At 42.7% G+C, this 22603-nt stretch overlaps 1 protein-coding gene across 1 annotated transcript in view; it reads right to left on the bottom strand.

Moving 5' to 3' along the window:
• AGBL1 (AGBL carboxypeptidase 1) overlaps positions 1 to 22603 on the bottom strand; it is a 279320-nt gene that overhangs the window by 238142 nt on the left and 18575 nt on the right. Inside the window, exon 5 of the mRNA XM_075714164.1 lies at positions 8046 to 8083. Within this exon, the coding sequence (XP_075570279.1) occupies positions 8046 to 8083 (38 nt within the window). The remainder of the gene's footprint in view (positions 1 to 8045; positions 8084 to 22603) is intronic.

The raw sequence follows: 22603 nt of genomic DNA, 5'->3' as shown, positions 1-22603 counted from the left end.
ATAACTTCGCTATTTGTTTCCCCTCATGTTTTCTGTAGTACTTATCACCTTTAAGATCAAAACAGTCACTTTGAAAAGTGAAGCTGAGATAGTCTGTTCAGTGAGAAAGAGATGGAAGAGGCATGACTTTAGTTCCCTCAGCACTTTGATCAGAAGCAATGAGAATTACTTGCTGAAGGGGCAAAAAACCCCATTCATTTTGTTTCTCCTGTCTGATTTCATTGATTCTCCTCTGCTGTCCTGTGTTGTCAGGTTTTTTCTTATTTTTTACTTCAATTTTTTCAGTTGTATAGTCAATAAAGTAGCAAAAAAAATGAAGAGAAAATATGCCAAGATCTCCAGAAGGCAGAATGGAAAAAGGAGACCTCCCCACCTGTCTGTGTCTGTTGGTCTCTCCATCTAGGGATGCACCTGCATGGGCATCTATCTATATTTTGGCACAAATACAGATGGTGGAAATGAATCATACAGGTACAAGCAGCACTGCACAGATTTTTAGGCAGCAAGAACCCACTCCTCCTGGAGTGAGTATGCATGATCTGTGTGGTAAGTGGTAAAATGTCCTATGCCTTTTGACCCTTTTGCTGTTATTCTTTCTTTAGTCTCTTTCCTTCTCCCTGGATATGGCCAGTGTTCAGTGGAAATGGAAGTTCTCCTTCCACATAGCTTTCAGAAGTGCTCAGGGATGGTGCTTCCTATTTTGATTCATGCTTGCTCTGTCTTTCTAATCATATTCTGGCATCTCTGACAGGGGAGCGTTGTCTTCATCACCTTCCCCAAACCTGTCACTGGCATATTATTTTCTTTGCAAGAGTTTCAATTCTGCCTGCTGAGGCTGGAATAGGCGATAGGTCAATACTCAGTGTCTTCTTGGTTTCCTGCACTTCTAGAACTGACCCTCCACTTCCAGCTTCCAGGGCAGTGCTGCCAAACAGTGAAAGTTTAAGCTCTGCAGCACAGAGTATCTGGCCCGAATAATCTGTGTAGTTAGGCAGAAACATTTGACGTGGATGCACAGCCAATGTGTGGAAGCACCAAATGGTTAAAGATGCACCTAAGTCAGCAAGGGGATCACACTACAAAGAACTCTCCAGTTTTGACGCAATTCTGATTTTATGCTGGGGGACAAGGACAGGGGTTCAGTCTAGTAGATAAAAGTCTCATGACTGCCAGTGTTTCTGTGGACATTTCTGAAGCTCTCGTCACATTCCATTCCCCTTTGAAGTGTTTGCCAGGAACACCAGGACCACTGGAAAACATGCAGCATATTTAATCACAAAACTGAATTACAGTCAACCTGAAATATTATGAGCAATGTACTGCTTACCCAGCAGAACAAAGAGATATTTATCTTTCTGTCTATCTGCTTAAATCTCTTTGTTGATGTCACTCAGCTGATTCATTATGCCAAGAACATACATTGCTACAGTTTGGAGATAAGAATGCTCTGCTAAATTAACCCTATGGCCCCTAAAGGACTGAAAGGAATAAGAAAATCTCTAACTTCCTCATTCTGCTCTAGTGATTGCCTCTTGGGAATAAAAGATGCAAGATATCTCCTAAAGCAAAGAGAAAACAGCTATTGTATTCAGTCATTGAAAGGCCATTTTTGCTGGAGATAAGCGTGGGGATCCCCTCTAGAAACAAAATGAATTGTCCCCATGGAGAAACCTAGTCACCCATCAAGCACTGAGATGAATTCAGACCCAGTGCGCTGTACAGTTCCAGCAAGAAACTGGTATTAGCTCAGCTCTTCTGGGAAGCCAGAACACTACTCTAATTGTGCCCTGTAAACTTCACAGAGACCAGGCATTTATTTAAGCATTTAGGACAGACAAACAACACTGGCACAAAGGTAGAGGACACAGGCAAGATTTGCTAGCAACTAAAAGTGCCATGTTTTGCTCCTAGACCTGGAATGAGCCACAAGCTTAGCTTCAGTACAAGAACAGCTCATTCTTTCTACTCCAAAATATTTTAGTTCCAGGTGTTGGCCAATTCAGTGACAGTCTTACAAACTGTGTTATGACATGGTGATTCTTCTCTAATTTGCCTTTGTTACAATGTTCACAAATAAAATTAAGAAAGAGCAAGCCAACCCCTTCTGAAACTTTTGAACTAACCCCAGAAGGAATCTGGTTTTCGAAAAGGTTTCCTTTTCCTCCTTTATTTTTCAGTTTCACAGCATCTCCTGGTTGGAACTCAACAGAAAGCTGGAAATCCACAAAAAATATTTTTTGCACAAAATTTCCAGCTTGATTTTTCTGACCAAAGTGGTTTGAAAGAGTTCACATAAGGATGTTAGACTTGGAAGACTGCCTCAAATTCAGCCACTGAATTTTCTAAAGCCAGATCATCACTGGAGGCACAAATACTGCCCATGCCAAGAGAAAGGCAGTGAGCAATCACTGTTAAGGATGTCAACAGAGAATAATGCAGCTCCTCAAAATTTTGGTTCCATTATACTCACCCTGAGGAGCAAAGCAGTGGGAAGCTGCCATGCCCCAGGAGATGAAAGCAACCTTTTTCTCTGGAGCACCGAGTTACTTTCAGTTTGGGATATGAATGTCTATGAACGAAGAACAGTCTTGGGGAAGGGAATATAAAGGACTTTCAAAAATATTTTTTTTCCCCATAAAGTGGCTCTTCTCAAAAAGATAAACTTAAAAATACAGAATCAACACTATTTGCATTCTGAAATTCAGGAAGAAAGTATAGACACAGAACTTGTTTTAGGTGATTATGAAAGAAACTGTTTGAAAAATTCAACTCTGATCACAATACCCTACAAGCTGTGATGATAGATTTGGGATCAGACTAATAATGGAGTTTGAATCCAGAGGTGGGTAATGAAGTCCTTAAACTGATCGTGAGAAATGGGTACCTGGCAAGATATCAGGCAAATCACAAACATCGTGCTGTTGGCTACAGGAACTGACATGGTTTAACCATAGGGTTATTTCGACACAAGATCAAAGACATGCTTCGGTAGACCTGTTGTAAAATATTATGAACTCAGACATAGAGGGTGCAGGCCTTTCAGAAGCCATAATCTGCTTATGTGCTAGAACATCGTTTTCTGTTCCTCACAGAGTTACTTGCCCCTCCCTGATGCCAGCATAAAAGGAAAAGAATGAAACTGATTATTTTATCCCACCAGCCACAAGACATAATCCTTATGCTTTTGTGAAAAAGCCAGCATGTGAAAGGTTAAATAAAGGTTAGTTGATGGAAGATGAGGAGGCAAGAGCAGGAAGTGAGAGACGAAAGGCTGAGGGGAAAAGGGAAAGCAAGAGGATAAAGAATACAAAAGGAGGAAGGAAAAGATATAGAAAGAGAGGGGAAAGGCCATCAGCAATAACCGCTGTTAGCACACAGAATTGTCTTGATGAAATAAGCATGATCAGGGGGTCACCACAACCTGTCTTTTTAAATTGCTCATTACAATTTTATTAGGCAAGCATTGCAACAAGGGCCCTGCCCATTTCCCTAGTCCTTTCCTTCAATATCCGCTGAACAAATGCCTCCGAGATCAGCTCTAGCTAATTTCCTTAAAGACATGCAAGCTGCTAATTCTGGGAAGTACAGATAGTCAGGAATAACAAATACAACCAAAATTAGATTAAAATAACCTGCTGATAAACAAATTAGTCACTAAGAATAAATATTGGATTAAGTGCCAGTGGGAGCGGGGATCCCTATAATAACATTGCCATCATGTGGCTTGAGGTACCAAGCAGCATTGTCCAGTTTAGGCCATCACACTGCCTTCACCCTGCAAACCCCTAGATATGCACTTGCCTGCACCTGTATATCAGGTACCCAGTTTTATTCCACTCCCCCAAAACTGGAAATGGTTTGCCTGTTTTATTTTGGGTGGTGAGTTCACTAAAAGCAATAGAGCCCATGGCTAAGAGCGACATGGAGGGCAGCCCTTGCCTTCCACTGCTGCTCAGAGAGGCTCCAGCTGGGGTATGACCCCTCCATACTTGGGCCTCCTGCAGCCAAAGGAGATCTTAGCAATGAGTACCCCAGGCCTTAAGACAGAACTGGAGCAAGATACAAAGACAGAAGTACGGAAGAGAAGTAGGACAAAGCCAAAGGAGGGTAGAAAGAGGTTGTACCCTAGGACAGAAAGAAGAGACTCTGGGAAGGATGCTGTGCCTCATCCTACCTCAGTTTATCTATAGCTATTGGTATCTACCCCTTCATCCCCACCCTGGGCTATAGTAAGGATCTAGAAATTGAAGAAAGAAGGATGGACAGATGTAACACTGGAAATCTTGAGTGTAACATCCAAGAGAAGAATAAAAGACTCCTGATGCTCTTATGGCACTTCAGCACCATTAGAGATATTTACCAAGCAACATGTTCAGCCTGCATTATAATGTAGTTCTAGTCAGAGGCAGCTGACAGCATGGTGGAGAGACAACAGATATTTAAAAAAAAATATCGAGGCAATGGAGGAAGGACTTGCTGCTAGCTGTTTGCTCTGTGCATGTGGGCATGGCAGGTGGAGAATAGAAACTGGGAGAGTAGCATGCAAAGATTGGTAAAACACTTCGGGATGCTTGGAAAGAGATAACAAGTCAGGAGTGAGAAACTGGCTGATGGTCAGGCAAGAAATGTCTTCTCTGTAAGAGTAATCTGAGCTTCCACTGATAGCAAGATGCAGCACTGTTGTCAGAAGGGACCTAAACTTCTGTTCCTCCATAACTGTCAGTGATTTCTGCCGTGTACAGAGGAACAGGACAACAAAGGCCGCTCTCATCTTGTGCTGGGTTTCCAAGCATTACTTCCCTGTTGTGGATGAAGCACAAGTTTGTAAGATGTCATCTCTTATTTCTTTGGACAATCTTGTACTTTTCCCTCTGAAACACAACAGCAACCATTTCCCGGGTACAGCTGCAACGGTAATTTTTTCTACACTGATGCCTTCTTCCCTGGCAGATATTGCTTCTTGCAGTTATGCACCTGTTAAGTGGGCGTTTACCATCAGTTTCTGCTAGGAAAGACACAGAGGCCAAAAAGTTTCTAGCCAGACCCTGGCTCCGCAGGTGGACAAAGTCTCAAGTAGAGCTTAAGGAAGCTGGAGGAGCTGAAGATGGATGTTTCCAAATCCATCAGGGAGACACACTGCCATCTGCCTGCTCCTTTTAAAACTACTATGTGTTTTCCCATTGCAGCTTGCTGCCAAAAGCAAGACACACACATTCCCTTCAGCACAATTCTGTGTAATAACCATAACCCTAGTGATTACTTTGGGCTGAAGGACTTAAAGATACAACAGCCCTACAGGGAGACCCTCAAGAATGGGTGTGTTCTTGTCCAGTCTGTTTTATAGCTTTCACCCCAAGCAAAACTGAATCTCACCACCATTTCCCAGCAAGCGGGTTACTGCAAGTCTCCAACGAAGCTCACAATAATCAGTCCAACAATTCAGTACCGTAGCACATTCCAGGATTCCTGCCTCTCATTTAGTTTGTATCCCATCCAAAACATGCTAAAGGGCTTCTGGGTGCTTTGCCATGTACAGTTTTACCCCTTGTTTTCATAAGCAATTTTCAATAGCTATAGCATTCACCAGATTTGATTTTTAACTTTCTAAGAACCCCTGCACCATTCAAAAGCACTAAGGGCATGGGCATAAGTAAGTTAACTGTGGCAAACAAAGCTGTCCTGATGTAATCATGTAAAAGAATTCAGCTCTTTTCCAGCCATGGTGAACTTATCTCTGGAAGAACCAGAGCTGTTTTTCACATCTCCTAACCCACACCTCCCAAAAGGCACAGCCTGCTCATTTGTATGCAGCTACAAGAGCAGTTTACTCCAGAAGCCTGGAGCTTCTCATGTCCTGAGCCACAGGACAAGGAGAAAACTAAAAGACATTCTTGACCATTCTGCATCAGACTGCAGAAAACATCAGAAAACACAGTTCAAGCTGTTTTGTGGGCTGTGGTGCTCTATTTGGTTGCACTGTATTGGCACCATTTCCCAAGTCTCAGTTCCAGTGCCTTAAAAGAACATCAGCTGAAAACAGACCATGTGTTTTCCTAAAAAATCAGTTTTTCATGGAAGCAGTAGCTGGTGTTGCTGCAACAACGTTGTTCGGTTGCAAATGATAAAGGAGAAAAGGACACATAACAGCAAACAGGAAAGGGTGTCTCCAAATGAAGAAATGTCTCTCCCAAATAATGCCTTTGTTTGCAGTGGTCAACAGTACAAATGAACAGGAGAACTCTAATCTGTACATCACAGTGATCAACCAGAGTGACAATGTATGGACTGTTTTGCTCAACAGACTACATTCTCATTGGAGTTCATTTTTTGTACCTTCTGTGAAAACACCTGAAACAAACAACCAGAATGATCAGTGTGTTCTTCCAGTACTGGAAACCCTCTATGCACTTCGTAACGCACAAAAAGTGTAAAAGGAAGAACCAACCAAGATGCCTTCACAACATAAGTTGGCTGAGAAGAGTCACACAAGAAATTATTAAGAGTAAATCGCTTTAAAAAAACTTGCCTCACTCCAGGAGAAAAAGGGCTGGGAGAATTTGGAGATGAATCCAATCATTTTAGATTCCCTAGATCATCCTCAGCTTTCCCCCACCGACTTTTACAACATGCGTTTACAACTCCCCAGGAGACTACATTTCACAGCTTCCCTTGGTAATTTGTCCTCCACTTCTACATACTGTTCTCATCTCTAGACCCAGAACAAGTCTTCAAGTAGAAAGCTTATCCTATAAATATCTTGGGACAACAGAATTTCACTTCCCATTCCTAGTACTTACCATAAAACAGGAGTGCAGGAGAAAAGCTCAAGCTGCCAGATGAGCTTTCGGCTCTTACTCCACTTTTCCAGCTTTCTCTGTAAATTTCATTCTACTCTGAAGGCTAATTTTGCTTTTGTATTGCAAGTAGCTGTGGCGTAGACCTCAACCCCCTTATTAAGATTTAGTGCCCAAACCAGAAGGTCTTTCCTCGTTCCAGTAATGTGACCTTCAAATCTAGGCAGCAAGGTTAATACTGAGCATTATTTCAGAATTCATCACTTGAGCTGATGCAACTCAGACACAATCCCATTGCAGCGTGCTCATTTAAGCACTGCTTCCAGGGCTAAAATTTTTCACAAATGCATTTATTCCTAATACTATGAAATGGAGAAGGGGGAGGGGAAGGAAAGGAGAGGGGGAAAAGAGAGAGAAAAGGACAATATGCCATTGTGATTTATTGTAGAGTAGATTGTCGGCAATAGTAGAGTGCTCTTCCTTAATCAAAGCTTTATTAAAGTCTGGTAATAAAAAGCTAAGTGGTTTTGGATGGGATAAAGGCAAAAAAGGGTAGCATGTTCATTTCAGGAACATTCACGCCAGCAGTTTGTGCCTGAGAACCCATGTTAAGGTCTTCCACACCCCCAGCCAGCTGGTGCAAATGTTAAGCATAGCCCGCCATAGCAGGGCTGTACCCCAGCGGTCACTAGGTCTCAGCCCTGTCTGCACATTATCAGACCTGACAAGCTTGCAGGGGAGAATAAGGTCATGTCTTTTGGACGACAGAAGTTTTCCAAGCCTTTGCCAACAACATTATTGTTACCAGGTAAGCACGTAGTACACCACCACCACAGGACAAACAGGTCCTGGCCCCGCTCTCCCAGTGATGCTGCAACAGAGCAATAAGCATTTGTTGCTGGCTGGAGAGATTCCCCATTTCTTCCACTGTACCAAGCCCCAGGACAACCACTGTTCCCTAAATACTCAAAATAAGGGTCTAGTCTGAGTCCCTCAGCAGCTTTCCCCCTGGGTCCTAGAGCACCATCTCCCATAGAGCTATGTATCCACCGAGCTGTGGGGCTCCAAGAATCATAGCTAGACATATAGGAAACTACTGCATTACTGCCTCTCTTTTCTAAGCAGTGCTCTTTGGGACTGAGGGAAGAGGGGATACCAAGGGAGAATGACATTCAACAGGATCGTTCTGTCCAGCAGCACAGCACAGAAAGAAAAGTCAGAAATAATATGAAGGAGAAAAAATAAGCTTACTTGATTTCAGCAAAGCTGCCAGAGCCTCAATGGCTGCCCTGGGGAAAGAAGAGAGATGGAGAAATAATGTCAATTTCTTCGATAATTTTTGTAACCTTCATCTTCACAGTCTTCTGGGCCAGGCTTCCCAGCTGGTCTAAATTGACAGCTTATGATGGACTTTGACAGAACTGCAATGTTTTACACCAGCAGAGGATCCAGTCTCTGCAGCTGACTCAGTTATTCTAAAAGACCATTAGCCCTCTAGCTTTAGTGTTACACTGATTTGTAGTGACCATTAAATTTAAAGCAACACCCACATATCCAAAGTAATGAAGCAAGTCTTCAAACTGCTGCCCCAGAGCTATTATTTTGTATCAGAGACTCAGCGCATGCCCACTCCAGACACCAGTGCTTCAATCTACATCAGTAGATGATAACTTTTATATCAAGATGGGACATCTATGTCAGTACTTTCAGCCAAATTCCACTCCCTTCTCTATTTTCCCAAAACAAGCTTCATCCCCATCCTCACTCCCACCAACTTTAACAGAAAATAAAATTTGATTTCTTCTAATTACAACAATGTCTTGGCATTGCAGTAGCATACAAAGGTCCCCAGTCAGGTCAGGACTTGTAAGACAGATGCTAAAGCTATGCATTAAGACCACTTGCCCCATAGAACTTAGAGAGTAAGGAGGTAGAGGTGAGAGATACACAGAGAGATTTCTGTTGACCTTCTGCATCATTTCAATGTGCAGGTAAGCAACTCAACCTGCCGGAGTCGGCGTAGCACTGGTTTGAATGGGAGCAGGTCACTAGTACTTGTAGCTTGAAAAGCTGAACTGAGACATCCTTGATCCCCACCACCTGGAAGCAAGTGTCTTCCTCATGTGGTATAATCTCTGTCCTACTAGCCCCATAGAAGATTTTCTTTTCCAGTCATGTTCTGCTGGAGCAAGAAGATCCATGTTCTAACCTGGCTTACTGCTGTGAAGTTTCAAGTGCCCACAGATGATTAAATAAATACAGCTACAAAACCCTCCATGCCCAAGGATTCCTTAAAATGTAACCTCTTTACAAACCTATCCCCAAATAAAATTGTATTAAACTCCATACTGAGCCAATTATCTTCCTGCAGCAAGAAATAAATATTTTTTTGTCATCAAGCTGCTGTTCATTGTGTGTCCTAACAGCAGCTGAGACTAAGAAAGATCCAAGAGCTAGTTCTTGCTGATGTTGGGTCCACATCCTTATCTGATGTCATTCTTTCCTAATGAATCTGTCAGAGTTCAACAACAGCATTACAAACAAACTGCAAAAGAAACGTACACAAGCACAGATAGAACAGGAAATCAGAAGCTAAAAATCTCACCAGAGGAAGCACAGTCATGCTCTCATTGTTTCTTTAACTCCACCTAAACAGCAATCATTCAGCTGGTGGGAGGAATACTGTCATGGACCAGCTATCTGGCATGCTCAGAAAAGGGATACACTACAGCCACTGATCACTCAGTCTTTCCCTGAGTTTAAAGTTTGGAACAAAGTAAACAGCTCTATGGAAGTTAAAATTCCATCCAGAGCATCTTTTAAAGCTCACACTCAAGTATGTGTCTTGTAAAGGAAACTGCATTACATAGCTATGTTTGCAGGCTAAAGGTGATATCTCAATCACATGCCAGAACAGCAGAGCAATGAAGGAAGGACCAGAGTGTTTCTGGCTCCAAGCAGAAGAGATCTAAGAATTTCCTGTAGGCATCTGATTTATTTTGGGGGTGCTAATGAACACTGCAAAGAGTTTCAGTAGAGCTACACCATTGTCATAATATCAACACTGCCAGCAAACCTCCCATCAACCAAACAATCAACAAATCTGGATTCTCCAATACTTTTTTGGGGTCTGTAGACCACATTGTATACAGACAATTTCATTCACCCTCAGAGGACCTCAAAGCTCCCAAACCATGTTCTCAGATAGTGTAATCTCCTATTGCTGTTATCTTTGAGTCCTTATTCTCTCTAACTCCTCATGATACTTGCCCCAGAAGTGATGCCTCATCACATTTGCCCCTAAACTCTTCCCAGCCATACCATAGCTGATCCTTCAACAGCCTTAACCACCCCTGGTCACTTCTCCTCTCCAAGCTTGGATGGAGCTGGTCTGCTTTGAGTCGAGGGATAAGAGCTATTTGAGCTTTTTTTTTTAGCTTTTTTTTTTAGCTTTTTTTTTTAGCTTTTTTTTTTTTTTTAGAACAGGTTTGCAACTGCTTTGCTTGTAAAGCTGAGAAAGCAAAGAGTATCATAAAGATGTAAGTAAGTCCACCCAGACCGTACTGTGGGATGGAAAACTCAGACATATCCTGAAAAAAAAAAAAAAAATTTAAAGGTTGTATCACCCAGATCCCAGCACCACCACTCAGCAGAATCAGAAATTTTCACAACCACTGTCTACTTCTGAAAAAACATTACAGACCTGCAGCTGTAGCTGGGTGGATTTCCTACATCCCAGGCTAACAGCCTAGACACATCCTCATCTCAGTCCATGCCTGTACATAGTACTGCAATAAAATAAAGTGGAACCAAACTAGCACATTTCATCTCTGCAAGCACTGCAATTCATCACAAGCGTTTTGCCATAGGCAATATGCAGTATTCTGTACATCCTGCAGCATGTACTCTACAGTTAGTCGTAAGTAGGTGCAGACCCAGTAGACTGACATCAATAGTATGCATTGCTTTAGAACAAATTTTGAAAGAAAAAATAATTAACTGCAAAACAGATAAAACAGGTTAAGGGATAAAAAGGGCTTACCAAGAGTAGATCAAGCAAGCCTAACTTGATATCTTTCTTTGATATGATAACCAATTTTTCCAGACAAGGGAAATGTGGTAGTTCTAATTTATCTGTACTTCAATAAAGCTAAGGTGCTACACTGGAAATTATTATCCAAGCTGGAGAACATGGGGTTTAGTATAAGAATTGCAAGGTGGGTAAGGAACTGGTTAAGGAGGCAGTAACAGGATTTATGCAGGAAGAGGAATTACTAGTCTGGAGGGAAGATATGTGTTCAAGTCCTTAAGGATGTTTTGAGACATCTTATTTTATTATTTCATTAATAACCTTGGCACAATAAGTCAGAGTATACTAACAAAATCTGCTGACCATGTGAAGTCAGGAGCTACTGCCAATAGCGGGGAGTTCGGAATGTCTTTCAGGAGTAACAGGATGTTCTTAAGCTCTGAAGCAATAGAAATGCGATGAAATGTAATAGTCAAAGTGCAAGGTTATGCATTTAGGGTTTAATAAGGATTGCTGTTACGAGCAGGGGCTCATAATTTGGAAATGAGTAGAAGGACACCCTGGATATATGAGCCCATTAGAGGATGAGGACAAGCATGACCCAGCAGGGTGGCACTATGAAAAGGACAGAACAGGTCTCAGGAAAGCCACTGCCAGTGGAGAAGGGAAAGCATTAAATGTTTCCACTGGAGGCTTCACCTGAACAGCTGTGTGCAGTATGCAAAAGGAACCGTGCAGAAAAGTGCTAAGGAAATCATTATGGTAACAGAGACATATCTCATGAGGAGTCTTAAAGATCACAGTTTCAACACCTTAGCAAAATGATAGTTAAGAGGTGACATGATTGTTCTCCATAGACACACTGGGTGGGGGAGAAGTAAACAGTGAGGAAGGCAGGGAGCTACTTAAGCTAATAACAAAGTTGGCACAAGGACAAATGGGTATAAAATGGCCATGAATAAATTTCAACTGGAAATTAAGGATGGTTTTTAAGCACTGTAAAATGAAGCTCTGAAACTTCCTCTTGGCAGTGATGGGACGAACAACCTAACGACTTTGAAAAGGGAACCTGAATTGCTTATAATGGGACTGTTAGGCTCAGTTGCCAATGAGTAAAGGCTCTAAAAAAAATTACCCAGGAATGACCGTAGTCCTATATCCCTACATTTTAATCATAGATAAAATGGAAGTGAAAAGAGAAACAGGTATTCTAAGCACAATGTTAATTAGCCAGGCCAGAACAGCTGTACCAGCTTAAGCTGAAAGTCCAAACAGTGTAGTATCCTGTGGCCAACAGTGGCCAAGGGAAGAGCATAAGACCACAGTAAAAACACAGTGCTAGAACTTCCAGAACAGACTTAGACTCCAGCAATTTGCAGACCAGAGATTACATAAGCTAGCAACGGTGCCTTTGGGAGGCTTTTTAGCTCTTAGTTGATTTTGCTTCCATATATTAGCCTAGCCACTTTTGAACTTATGCAAACTCTTAGTATGCATAATTATCCTGGGAAGGGAGTTCACACCTACACCGTGTAAAGAGTTATCTACTTGCATTTGTTTTAAGCTTAGAGTTAAAATCAGCATTGTAATTTACACTTTAAGTCATCTGTCAGCAAGTGTCCCCAGAATATTACCTATCTTTGATGCCGAACAAATTCAAACATACCAAACACCCTACGGGAAACAAATAAAACAAGAAGTAATAGAAGAGAATGCAGAATGGACTTTCACCAAGAACAGCAGCAAGCTGACGGATGCGTCAATAGGCTTACAGCAAGCCAGGCAACTGGTGTTTGCGATAATATCAGCACCTCTTAACACCATATGGCAAACCAACGACATCTTTTCTGGCATCAGAAGATGTAATGAGATGAGTAAGCCTGGGACAGGAAGACAGAGAGGAAGGAGATAATAAATTGTGCATGAGAGCAAGGAGTGGGGGGAGGGAAGATGGGAACAGGAGGAAAAGTTTAAGAGCACAAGAAAGATGACTTGATGAGCCATAGGCTAGACAGGAGAATTTGATAGCGTGCCCAGTGCAGAACTCTGCATTTGTCTCAAGAAGGAATGGGGGAAAAAAAGAAATCATTAAAAAACCTGCCAAACCTGTCCAGATGCCTTCCTCTGATTTTCTGTTCTTTGTGGTAATACATTAGTAAAATCTTAGCTGTTTTGTCAATCCCAGTATATCTCAAAGGAGACTCATTTATATATTTCAGAAAAAGGATGTATAAATAAAGCTGCCCTATCTTAAAAGGCATAATAGAAAATGCTGTTCCATAATCTGAAAACATTAAAAACTCCCTGTAGTAGCAGTCGAGACAGCCACTCTGAAGAATGGAAATCTTTGAAGTGTTTCCAAGTCAGCAGCTTGGATATCAGGGCAGGAGTACAACTAGCAGACAGATAGACAAACGCAACTTCCAGATTCTGTGCTTAGGAACCAGGAGCAACAAAGAAAAACTCCGCTTCCCATGCCAAAGCACAATTGGACTAGCCAGTATAACCGGGCTGCTAAAAAGCATAGACAAAGAAGTCTTATGTCTAGGTCACCCTTTCAGATGTGAGCTACCAAGACAGTGTTAGCTGGAAATCACTGAACAGAGGAGACTGAAAGCCAGCATCTCTTAGGTTTTCTCCTCTGCTCTGATCTCGGCTCACAGGTTGTAGCGCTGGGCAGTATGACTGACAATGCTGTGCCTCTGTTTCTGTCTCTTGAATAGATAATTTATTTCTGCTCCACCACTGTATGTTAAAAAAAAAAAAAAAAAAAAAAAAAAAGACACCTGAAAATGAAAAACCTCACTACAGAAGAGATGCATGGTGGACTACATGAAGGGATTTTAAGACTCATAAGACACATTGATGTTGGTATCCACTTGTTCAGGACTAGCTTGGAACTATGGACAGGGAACAGCAGAGAAGCCAAAGACTGAACAAAGAAATGATCCAAAAGGGCTCTGCAAATCAGCCCCCAAGTAATTTAAAGAGCCTTCCTTCTACTGTGAGATTGTACCTTTTACATGCTTAAACATGAAACATCCTCTTCAAATTATTGAATGAAAGTTAATGACTTGGTGCTTCATTAGATACCTCTTCAGACTTGATGCCTGATCTAATTCCTAAAGGCAACCTCACCTGGTTAACAAAGACGTAAAGCACTATTTTTACAGAAATGTAAGAAAAGGTTCTGCCCCTGCCTTACAACCCGCATTACTTCAGCCCATGTTCCCTCCTTTTGCCCTTCACCCTGCTATTTCTCAGTATACTCACTTGTTGCTGTCATGTTTATTTATATCACAAGCAGCATGGGGCAGGGACCATGGAACATATATTTGTACAGCATCTAGCACAACAGGAACCCTCCCTGAGGGCTCAAGGTATTACAGTTTACAGGCTTAGAGCCCCTAAGCTTCCACAGTCCCTGTCTCTGGGAGGAATTAAGTGCCCTTCAGTGTACATACTGTCTCACTGCATTTTGTCTCCAACCCCTGGGACTCGTACTTAACTACTGGAGTTTATACAGTCACAGAGCAACTCACTCAAAAGACAATTTCACATTTGACAACAGAGAGACATTTAGAAACAACATGTAGGCACCATGGCAATAGGTGCTTTATAAATCCTACCAGAAGGTAGATCTCATCCGAGACAGATGCCTTGAATAGTCATTTCCCTTGTGGCCCAGAAATACAAATCTTAAATATGCAGACACTTGCACAGTGATTTGTTTTGTTTTAAAGGCTTAAAACCAGCAGCTTCACAAGTCTGGGAAATATAGGTGGGCAAAAGCTGCTTATGCTGCTGGCATTTTCATACTACGGCTGATCTAGGACTTATGCAAAAACACCCATAATCATGTCCACTTTAATTCCAGCTTGTTAGCTAGGCATTAAAACTTACACTAAAGGCAAAGCCTGCTCATAGTCTGCAATGTCCCACACACTGCCAACAGGTGGAGTTTGGAGATCCAGCTGTTGTGCACAGATGTGCTTTCAGTGTAATGCTGAAGGAAAAGGAATAAAAATCACACACTCCTTTTCTAATTGTTACTTCAGTTCCAGTAACCAGCTTTTTTTCTCCCTGGAAAAGCACATGCTGACTTTAATACAAATATGCATCTTGTATAGAACCTATTCTCTGAGATGCAATTCATTTTGCTGAATAGAATTAGTGAGCAAACAAAAAAAAATGCACAGAAACTAAATGCATGCTGAACAGTATTTCCTCCCCACCTTTAAAGATTTCTACAGGTATTAAGTGCTAGAGGAGGGTTGTGAGGAAAAAAAAAAAAAAAAAGGTGTGCACAAGTACCAAAGTCAATGCTAATAACCAACAAGATTTAACAGCAAAAGGAGTGATGATTCCCTGCTTTTTAACCCTACAACAGATCCAGGAATGAATTTTCTCCTATCTTGCATTTTGGTGAGCTGAAGTCAGTATGTTCTCCAAAAGATGTACTGCCACTCATAGAGAAGTTATAGCTGTGGTACAGAAGCCCCAGTGTGAGGTCCGCTTTTATTCTCATGGCTAATACAATAAGTATATCTCACTTCCCAGGTTCAGCTCAAAGTCTTCACCGTAGCATCTTCCAAACATCTCTGCCTGCCCTGGAGCCTGTTAGGTTAAACTCAGTGAAAAGGTATAGCCTTCCAGCCTCTTTCATCTCTGCCGCCAGAAAGAAGAGGGAGGGTTATCCTCCAGGCATCCTTACAAGTATCCTACTCTCTCTCATGTAGAACAACTATAGGAGAGACAGCTGTATCCTAAAAATTCAACCTATTCTTTACAGCTCTAAATTAAATTAGCTTCAAAGTAGTAACAAAGAAGAACAAGGTACACGAAACACACTTAAATCCTTGCCAAACAAATGCCCAGGCATTTCTTATAGCATGGTGCAGAACTGGCACTGCTTGCTCCGGCAGAAGCCATACTTCAGAAGATTTCCCACTCCTGTCAACTCCCTCTCTAGGGTCAGATGTCACCAATATGGCTGAGGCAGGCTGTGACAGCTTGTCATTCACATCAAGGTGAAGGAGCTGGAAGGATCACAATCAGACAGGATTCTTAACAGATTCATCACCCCAGCAGTTTCAGGCTGACAGTATGAGAATCCAGCTCTGCCACCCAAGTGACACATGTAGGGGGACTGAGAAAGTGGCTTGATGCTATCCTTGATTGATTAAGAGGAGTGGTGAGGATACTCATTGAGGCCACATCTGCCAACAAGCACCAGCACAGCCCTGCACAACATCTCATACAAAATTAAAGCATGTCAGGGAGGGGGTTAAATCCCCCTCCTTTCCCCAGACAGCTGTCTTCTGATCCCAATTCAGTTACTAGTGGGAAAGAGCCCAGTGGTCTATTGGCTCACTCCTTAGTTGTCAATTTATTCGTAGCTTACCAGTTCACCATGCCCGGCAGCTTTTGCTCTGGAGACCCCAGGTATGGACATGCACATTGTGCTTACAGCAGGGTAGGTGCTCAGTGCACAGGGGAGACACCCAGCACCATTCTGCGTGCTTCTGGATTGTTCTGCCTCAAACTCTTCTGAATGCTGTGTACAGGCAGAGCGAGGGCAAGGAGAGGGACACAATCCACGTACCCGGTGAAACCCCGCTTACTGCATGATGAAGCCAAAGGGCACTGCTTGATGACACACCCAGGAACCCTGGGCTCACATCTGAGTAGGGCAACCGTGACTTCTGTCCTCATTAAGAGAAATTGAATTGCAGGTGCTTTGCCACTGGGGAGTCTCTGATGGTGAGCTATAAAAGAGAAGGTAGAGCTTGGGGGTAACCCAGGACTTTATGATGCCAGAAAATGAGCCTGCACTCACGCTATATTGCCTGCAAACAACTACAAGATTTTTATTTTATGGATACTATCAATTGCTGGCAGTGAGATATCCAAGGGCAGCTCTTGTTGCTGACAGTCCAGGTAGTGAGGTATCTAACATGTCATTGCTTGTGCCCAGAGCTATTTGAGAGCGCAAAAGGGAGGCTGGTTTCGAAGTAATCAAGGCTGAGTTGTACTTCTGCCTGCTTACTGGTTAGTACAAACCATCTCTGAGGCAGCAGTAATCTCAGGGTACAACATCTTTAAAAAGCACTTGGTAATGAAAGGTGCTCTTGAGCTGTAAAGCAGCAGTGTTTGAAATAGCAACCTTCACTGCGTGTAAGTAGGCTGCTGCGATGGATGGGAAATTGGAGCTTTCATGTCAGCCATTCCTGCAGTTCCACCACTTAGGATTCTGAGGTTTGTTTTTGTGCTGGTTTTGGCTGGGATAGAGTTCATTTTCTTTATAGTAGCTAGTATGAGACTATGTTCTGGATTTGTGCTGAAAACAGTGTTAATAATACAGGGACGTTTTCATTGTTATTGCTGAGCAGTGCTTACACAGAGTTAAGGCCTTTTCTGCTTCTCACACAGCCTCACCAGCGAGTAGGCTGGGGGTACACAAGAAACTGGGAGGGAACACAGCCGGGACAGCCGACCCCAGCTGACCACAGGGAGATTCCATGCCATATGACATCATGCTCAGCATATAAAGCTGGGGGAATTAGAAGGAATGGGGGGACATTCATAGTTATGGTGTTTGTCTTCCCAAGTAACCATTACACATGATGGAGCCCTGCTTTCCTGGAGATAGTTGAACACCTGCCTGCCAATGGGAAGAAGTGAATGAATTCCTTGTTTTGCTTTGCTTGCATGCATGGTTTTTGCCTTACCTATTAAACTGTCTTTATCTCAACCCACAAGTTCTCACTTTTACTCTTATGATTCTCTCCCCCATCCCACTGAGGGGGGGGAAGTGAGTGAGCAGCTGTGTGGTGCTTAGTTGCTGGCTGGGGTTAAACCATGACAGTTTTGTTTGGGGTTTTTGTTTGGCTGATCTTTTTAACCAAAGAAATAAACCTCTTTCAGGGAAACTAATTTTAAAAATGTATACAGTTTAAGAGACTTAAAAAGAACATGAAATGAACATGAAGCTGAAGGACTGAGAAAGCACCATCTTCTTTGAACTCTACCAAGAGACAAGGCTGACTCGTGTGTCAACCTTTTCTTTAAGCAAAAGGCAGATGCTTCAGAGTAAAAGAAGGAATGACTGATATTGAACACAAGATGAAAAATTGTGTTTGTTGTTTTTAATCTAATGGTACTGTTTCCATATTACAAGGCTCTAGGTATAGATCCATCAGTTTGAGTTTATATGGCACTTCACTTTCCCCTCTGGTCCTATTCAGATGAAGCACATCCATAAAGTCAAGCCAAAGGAAACTTAAAGCTTAAAACCGCTAGGGAAGAGAGCTGGCTTGAAGAGTTTCTTTGAATATCACAGAATCATAGAATGCTTTCGGTTGGAAGGGACCTTGAGAGATCATCCAGCCCAACCCCCCTGCAGTGACAGGGACAGCTTTAACCAGAGCAGGGTGCTCACAGCCCCGTCCAACCTGGCCTGCAATGTTTCTAGGGATGGGGCCTCCACCACCTCTCTGGGCAACCTCTTCCAGTGCCTCGCCACCCTCATTGTAAAAAATTTCTTCCTTATATCCAGTCCAAATCTACCCTCCTTTAGTTTAAATCCATTATTCTTTGTCCTGTCACAACAGGCCTTGCTAAAAAGATTGTCCCATCTTCCCTGTAGGCCCCCTTTACGTACTGAAAGGCCGCACTAAGGTCTCCCCCCTGCAGCCTTCTCTTCTCCAGGCTGAACAACCCCAGCTCTCTCAGCCTGTCCTCGTAGGAGAGGTGCTCCAGCCCTCAGATCATTTTTGTGGCCTCCTCTGGACCCGCTCCAACAGGTCCATGTCCTTCTTGTGCTGAGGGCCCCAGAGCTGGACGCAGTGCTCCAGGTGAGGTCTCACCAGAGCAGAGCAGAGGGGCAGAATCCCCTCCCTCGACCTGCTGGCCACGCTGCTTTTGATGCAGCCCAGGATTCAGTTGGCTTTCTGGGCTGCAAGCGTGCATTGTTGCCAGAGCAAGAAGCCGTTTCATGCAAGCATAGCTACTGGAATCAATCTCCCTGTGCTGCATGACAAGATGCAACTTGGGTGGTTGTAAACTGGCAATAATTTCAGAAGATAACCCTATAGCCCTGCTCAGTTCTGCCTATTGGTGAGTGTCCAGTTACATTCTGCCTGTAGCACTAAGGCCATGGCTTGAATGTGTGAGCAGCTGTTTACACATCAGCTGCAGCTCTGACAGCACACAGTGTTACATCCACATTTCTGGTAGGGAGCAAGTGGAAAAAGATATTGATGCCAATTAATCTTTCCATTTATCAATCTCCACATGCTTCTCAAGTACATAAGCATCATTTCCCTTGTTATGTGCACAGGTTAGGCATTTTCTATATCTTCCCCCTACCTAAATCCCAAAGGATGGTGGTCAGCTAGAGCTGCCTGAAAAGCTCACATGCAAGTGGAATTTCAAAAAAAATACATAGAAGAAAACATGCAGAAGCTGTCACCGATTTTCTCCCGTTTTCCAGCTACCCCCACTTTTCATCTCTTCCAATGATCGTGTTCACTCACATACATACTTAGCCCTTCAGCATTGAATTTACTGTGAATTGGGCACTTTACAGTTTGATAGTCCTAACTGATGCTGCAGAATATGAACATGCTTGGAAATACTGGGATATTTGTAAGCCATGTGTGTACACAAAACTGAGCTTAAATGGTACTATTAAATCTCTCTCAAATTGAGAACAATGCATAAACATGCTTGAGAAACACAAAGTAACATTCTCTTACAGATTCACATTAGGCATCTTGACCTGAATTTAAAAGGCATTTTTATGTCTAAACATGCAGCTAGCACTCAGCAGGACTTTTTTCAAAGCCCCTTTGTATACTAAGGTCAGAACTACCTTTTAACTGTTTGAGTTAGGCCTTTAACCTGCCAAGAGGCTTTCTGTTATGGTTACATTCCCTTTCATCTTCACACATCTAAATAGCTCTGAAAATCTGGACATGCATTCAGAAAACTCAGTCCTCACTGACCCAAGTCCCTTCAGTCAACACCAATAGCCAGTTCATAAGAAATTTTTCAAAGCTGTCATGTATGCAAAAGAAATGCCAATTTTACCCACTGTGTGCTGTCGAAACAGAGGACTGCAGAACACATGTAGAACAGTGCTAGAAACATATAATATTGACTAGTTTTGCAGCAGGCAAGTACAGTAATCTTGAATTCTTTGGGAAAATAGATGTTGCAATTGCAGAGCAGGGAGGAAAGCTTATTAACTTGCCTGGGATTTTCAATAAAGGTTTAGAAGAAAAAAGCCATCCTGCTATTCACCCCCCTCTGTCATTCTGTGGTTTCTGTTTTGCTTAACAAATGGGAGGGGGAAATGGGGATACTGCTGTATTGTGTAGTATACACACAGAGATATATCTTTTCAGGAAAAAGAACCAAGGTGTGGAAAACAAACAGCTTTCACACTGCCCTGCAGCAGCTTTCTGGACATAAGATCACCAAGCTGTGATAGGAAAGGCAGAAGAGTCATCCGAGGACATGTGATCAAATTCAAACTAAATAAGATAAGTGTTGTAAATGAGGATGCATCTTCTGCAGAAGCTTTATCTTCTGCAGAAGCTGTCTGTGCAAGTAGGCTGAGCCACCGTCTCAAAAGGTCACAACCTCAAACAGCAGCAGATGCACCACCATTCCAACACCTGCTGTGAATTTGTCCTTGTCCTGTCCTCATCTCTGCAGCGCAGGCAGGACAGAAGCAGAGCATCCTACTGCAGGGAAGGCAACCTACAGGCTGCAGGTCAGAGATGAGGTTCTCTGCAATCACAGTACCTCAAGATATTTAGCATTTCAAAGAACAGCAAAGGGCTATATAAGATGGCAATGGGAACAGCATTCTGAGAAAGAAAGAGAAGTATGTTTAGTTTAGTAGTACGCCCAAGAGTCAGAGAAATAGTATTCTGTTAGATCACCCATGTTGCCTTCCATATAGCACTTTGCCCAGCTGGCAACTGGCATTCAACATGCAGAATTAATTAAGACTTTGGGAAGATGAGCAGGAAGACTGTACTACCAGGGGCAGCCAAAGCACAGCCTCAGGTTTCATCCCCACATCTACAAGCAAGGAGATTCGAGAGAAGGCAGTATGCACTAGCCTTGGGTGCAACATAGGTCACTAAACCATCATGGAGCTTGCAAGGCTGGCTGGAAGCCAGCATCTGGCTGTTGTGGCTGATCCAGCCAACCACACACTAATGAATTTTTTCAGTTATACGTGTATAATTCCTTATTAAGCAATAATGTGGTCACATCTTAGTGCTGGTGCCTGTCCTTCACAACATTTAGCTAGAGGATTTAGAAGGAAGAAAAAGTCAGTAACAAGCCAAAATGCAGCAAATACTGGGTCAAATTCTCCTGATATTTGCTGTTTGAAATCTGCAGTGTCACACTGGCATAACTGCAGGGGCTTTTTGAAGCAGTAATTTGCAGAAGCCTAAGTAATAAAAAGTTAGTATAATGTTTTTACTCTCTCCTTTCACTGGAAAGCTTCCATCTGATATAATGAAGCCAAACTCTGGGATTTGGAAACAGACCATATCAAAGCCAAGCCTGGTAGAACTTGAGCTGTAAATACAAGAAAGAAGCGATGAGGATAAATAATTAAAAAGCATAGTAAAAATTATGAGCATTATCAGGATGGTTGTTCCACATGCCCTTTTTTTTCTACACAGAAAAATCTGGAAGGTGGCAAAAGCTGGAATAGCCACAAATATGTAAGTGATATTTAAAACAACAACGAAAAACAAGAAGGAAATTAAGCTTTTGAGTAGACAGTGAGAGCTGTTGTGCCATTGCAATGTATGTCCTATGGTCCACACAAAGCCCAAACTATATCCATTTAACACAGGAGAGGAAAGAAACATGTGGAGTAGATGCACCAGAGATATGGGATGTTTTTCTTTTTTTTTGGTCTGCAAGAGTCTGGCTATTGCTGCAGGCTAACGATAAAAGCTCGGTCTTGGAAGCATGGCCTGTCCAAGGTTTACACTTCAGGGGGAGTTTCCATTAGCAACCCCAGAGCTGCAGCCGTACTGGGAGCCAGCAGCCCTGTTCTTCCTCACCAGCCACTTCCTCAAGTTTTCAGGTTCTCCCCTCCATGTTCCAAGCCCTGTCTCTGAACAGATCCCAGAGCAGCTCAACTCTGGGTTTATTTACAGATTTTACTGGCATTGCTGCCATTCCAAGTGTTGCCCTGCAGATAAAGAGACTGAGAAGAGCCCTGCTGGCATCAGCAAGCCAGAGACCTGTGCTGCGTCTGTAGCACTGCTGTTACAAAACCTTCTCTCCCTAACAAAACTCATTTCACCTGCACTTCATAAATACTCTAGTATTTAAGTTTTGCTTTTATTCTTTATAATCAGTGTTTCATAACTACCCAAAAGAACCTGAAAGAGACTGTGAAGACTTTGGAGCTCGCTCTCCTGCCCACTGGAAAAGAGTCAGTTGTGTTGCCTCTGTATTGCTAAAACCAGCTACCCCACGGCTGCTACAGCTGGTGTGGCTCCAACAGTGCTATCAGGACAGGGAATCCTAGCATAGAAAGGCTGTTGCTAAGGGCTTTGACACTGTGTCATATAACTCTGTTCAGGGCAGGTCTAATCACTGTTGCACTTTAAAACCACTGATAGTTCTAGAGACTGGCTTACACTTCACCTGCCAGCATTGCCAGCACTGGTGGAGCTGAAAAAAAAGCCACGGCAACCCCAGGGAATTCTTAGGGCTGTTTTCCTTGTGGGAA

Source organism: Pelecanus crispus, chromosome 7 (genome assembly GCF_030463565.1).
Source record: "Pelecanus crispus isolate bPelCri1 chromosome 7, bPelCri1.pri, whole genome shotgun sequence".
NCBI classification, from domain to species: domain Eukaryota; kingdom Metazoa; phylum Chordata; class Aves; order Pelecaniformes; family Pelecanidae; genus Pelecanus; species Pelecanus crispus.
This window is presented reverse-complemented; position numbering and strand designations above follow the sequence as displayed.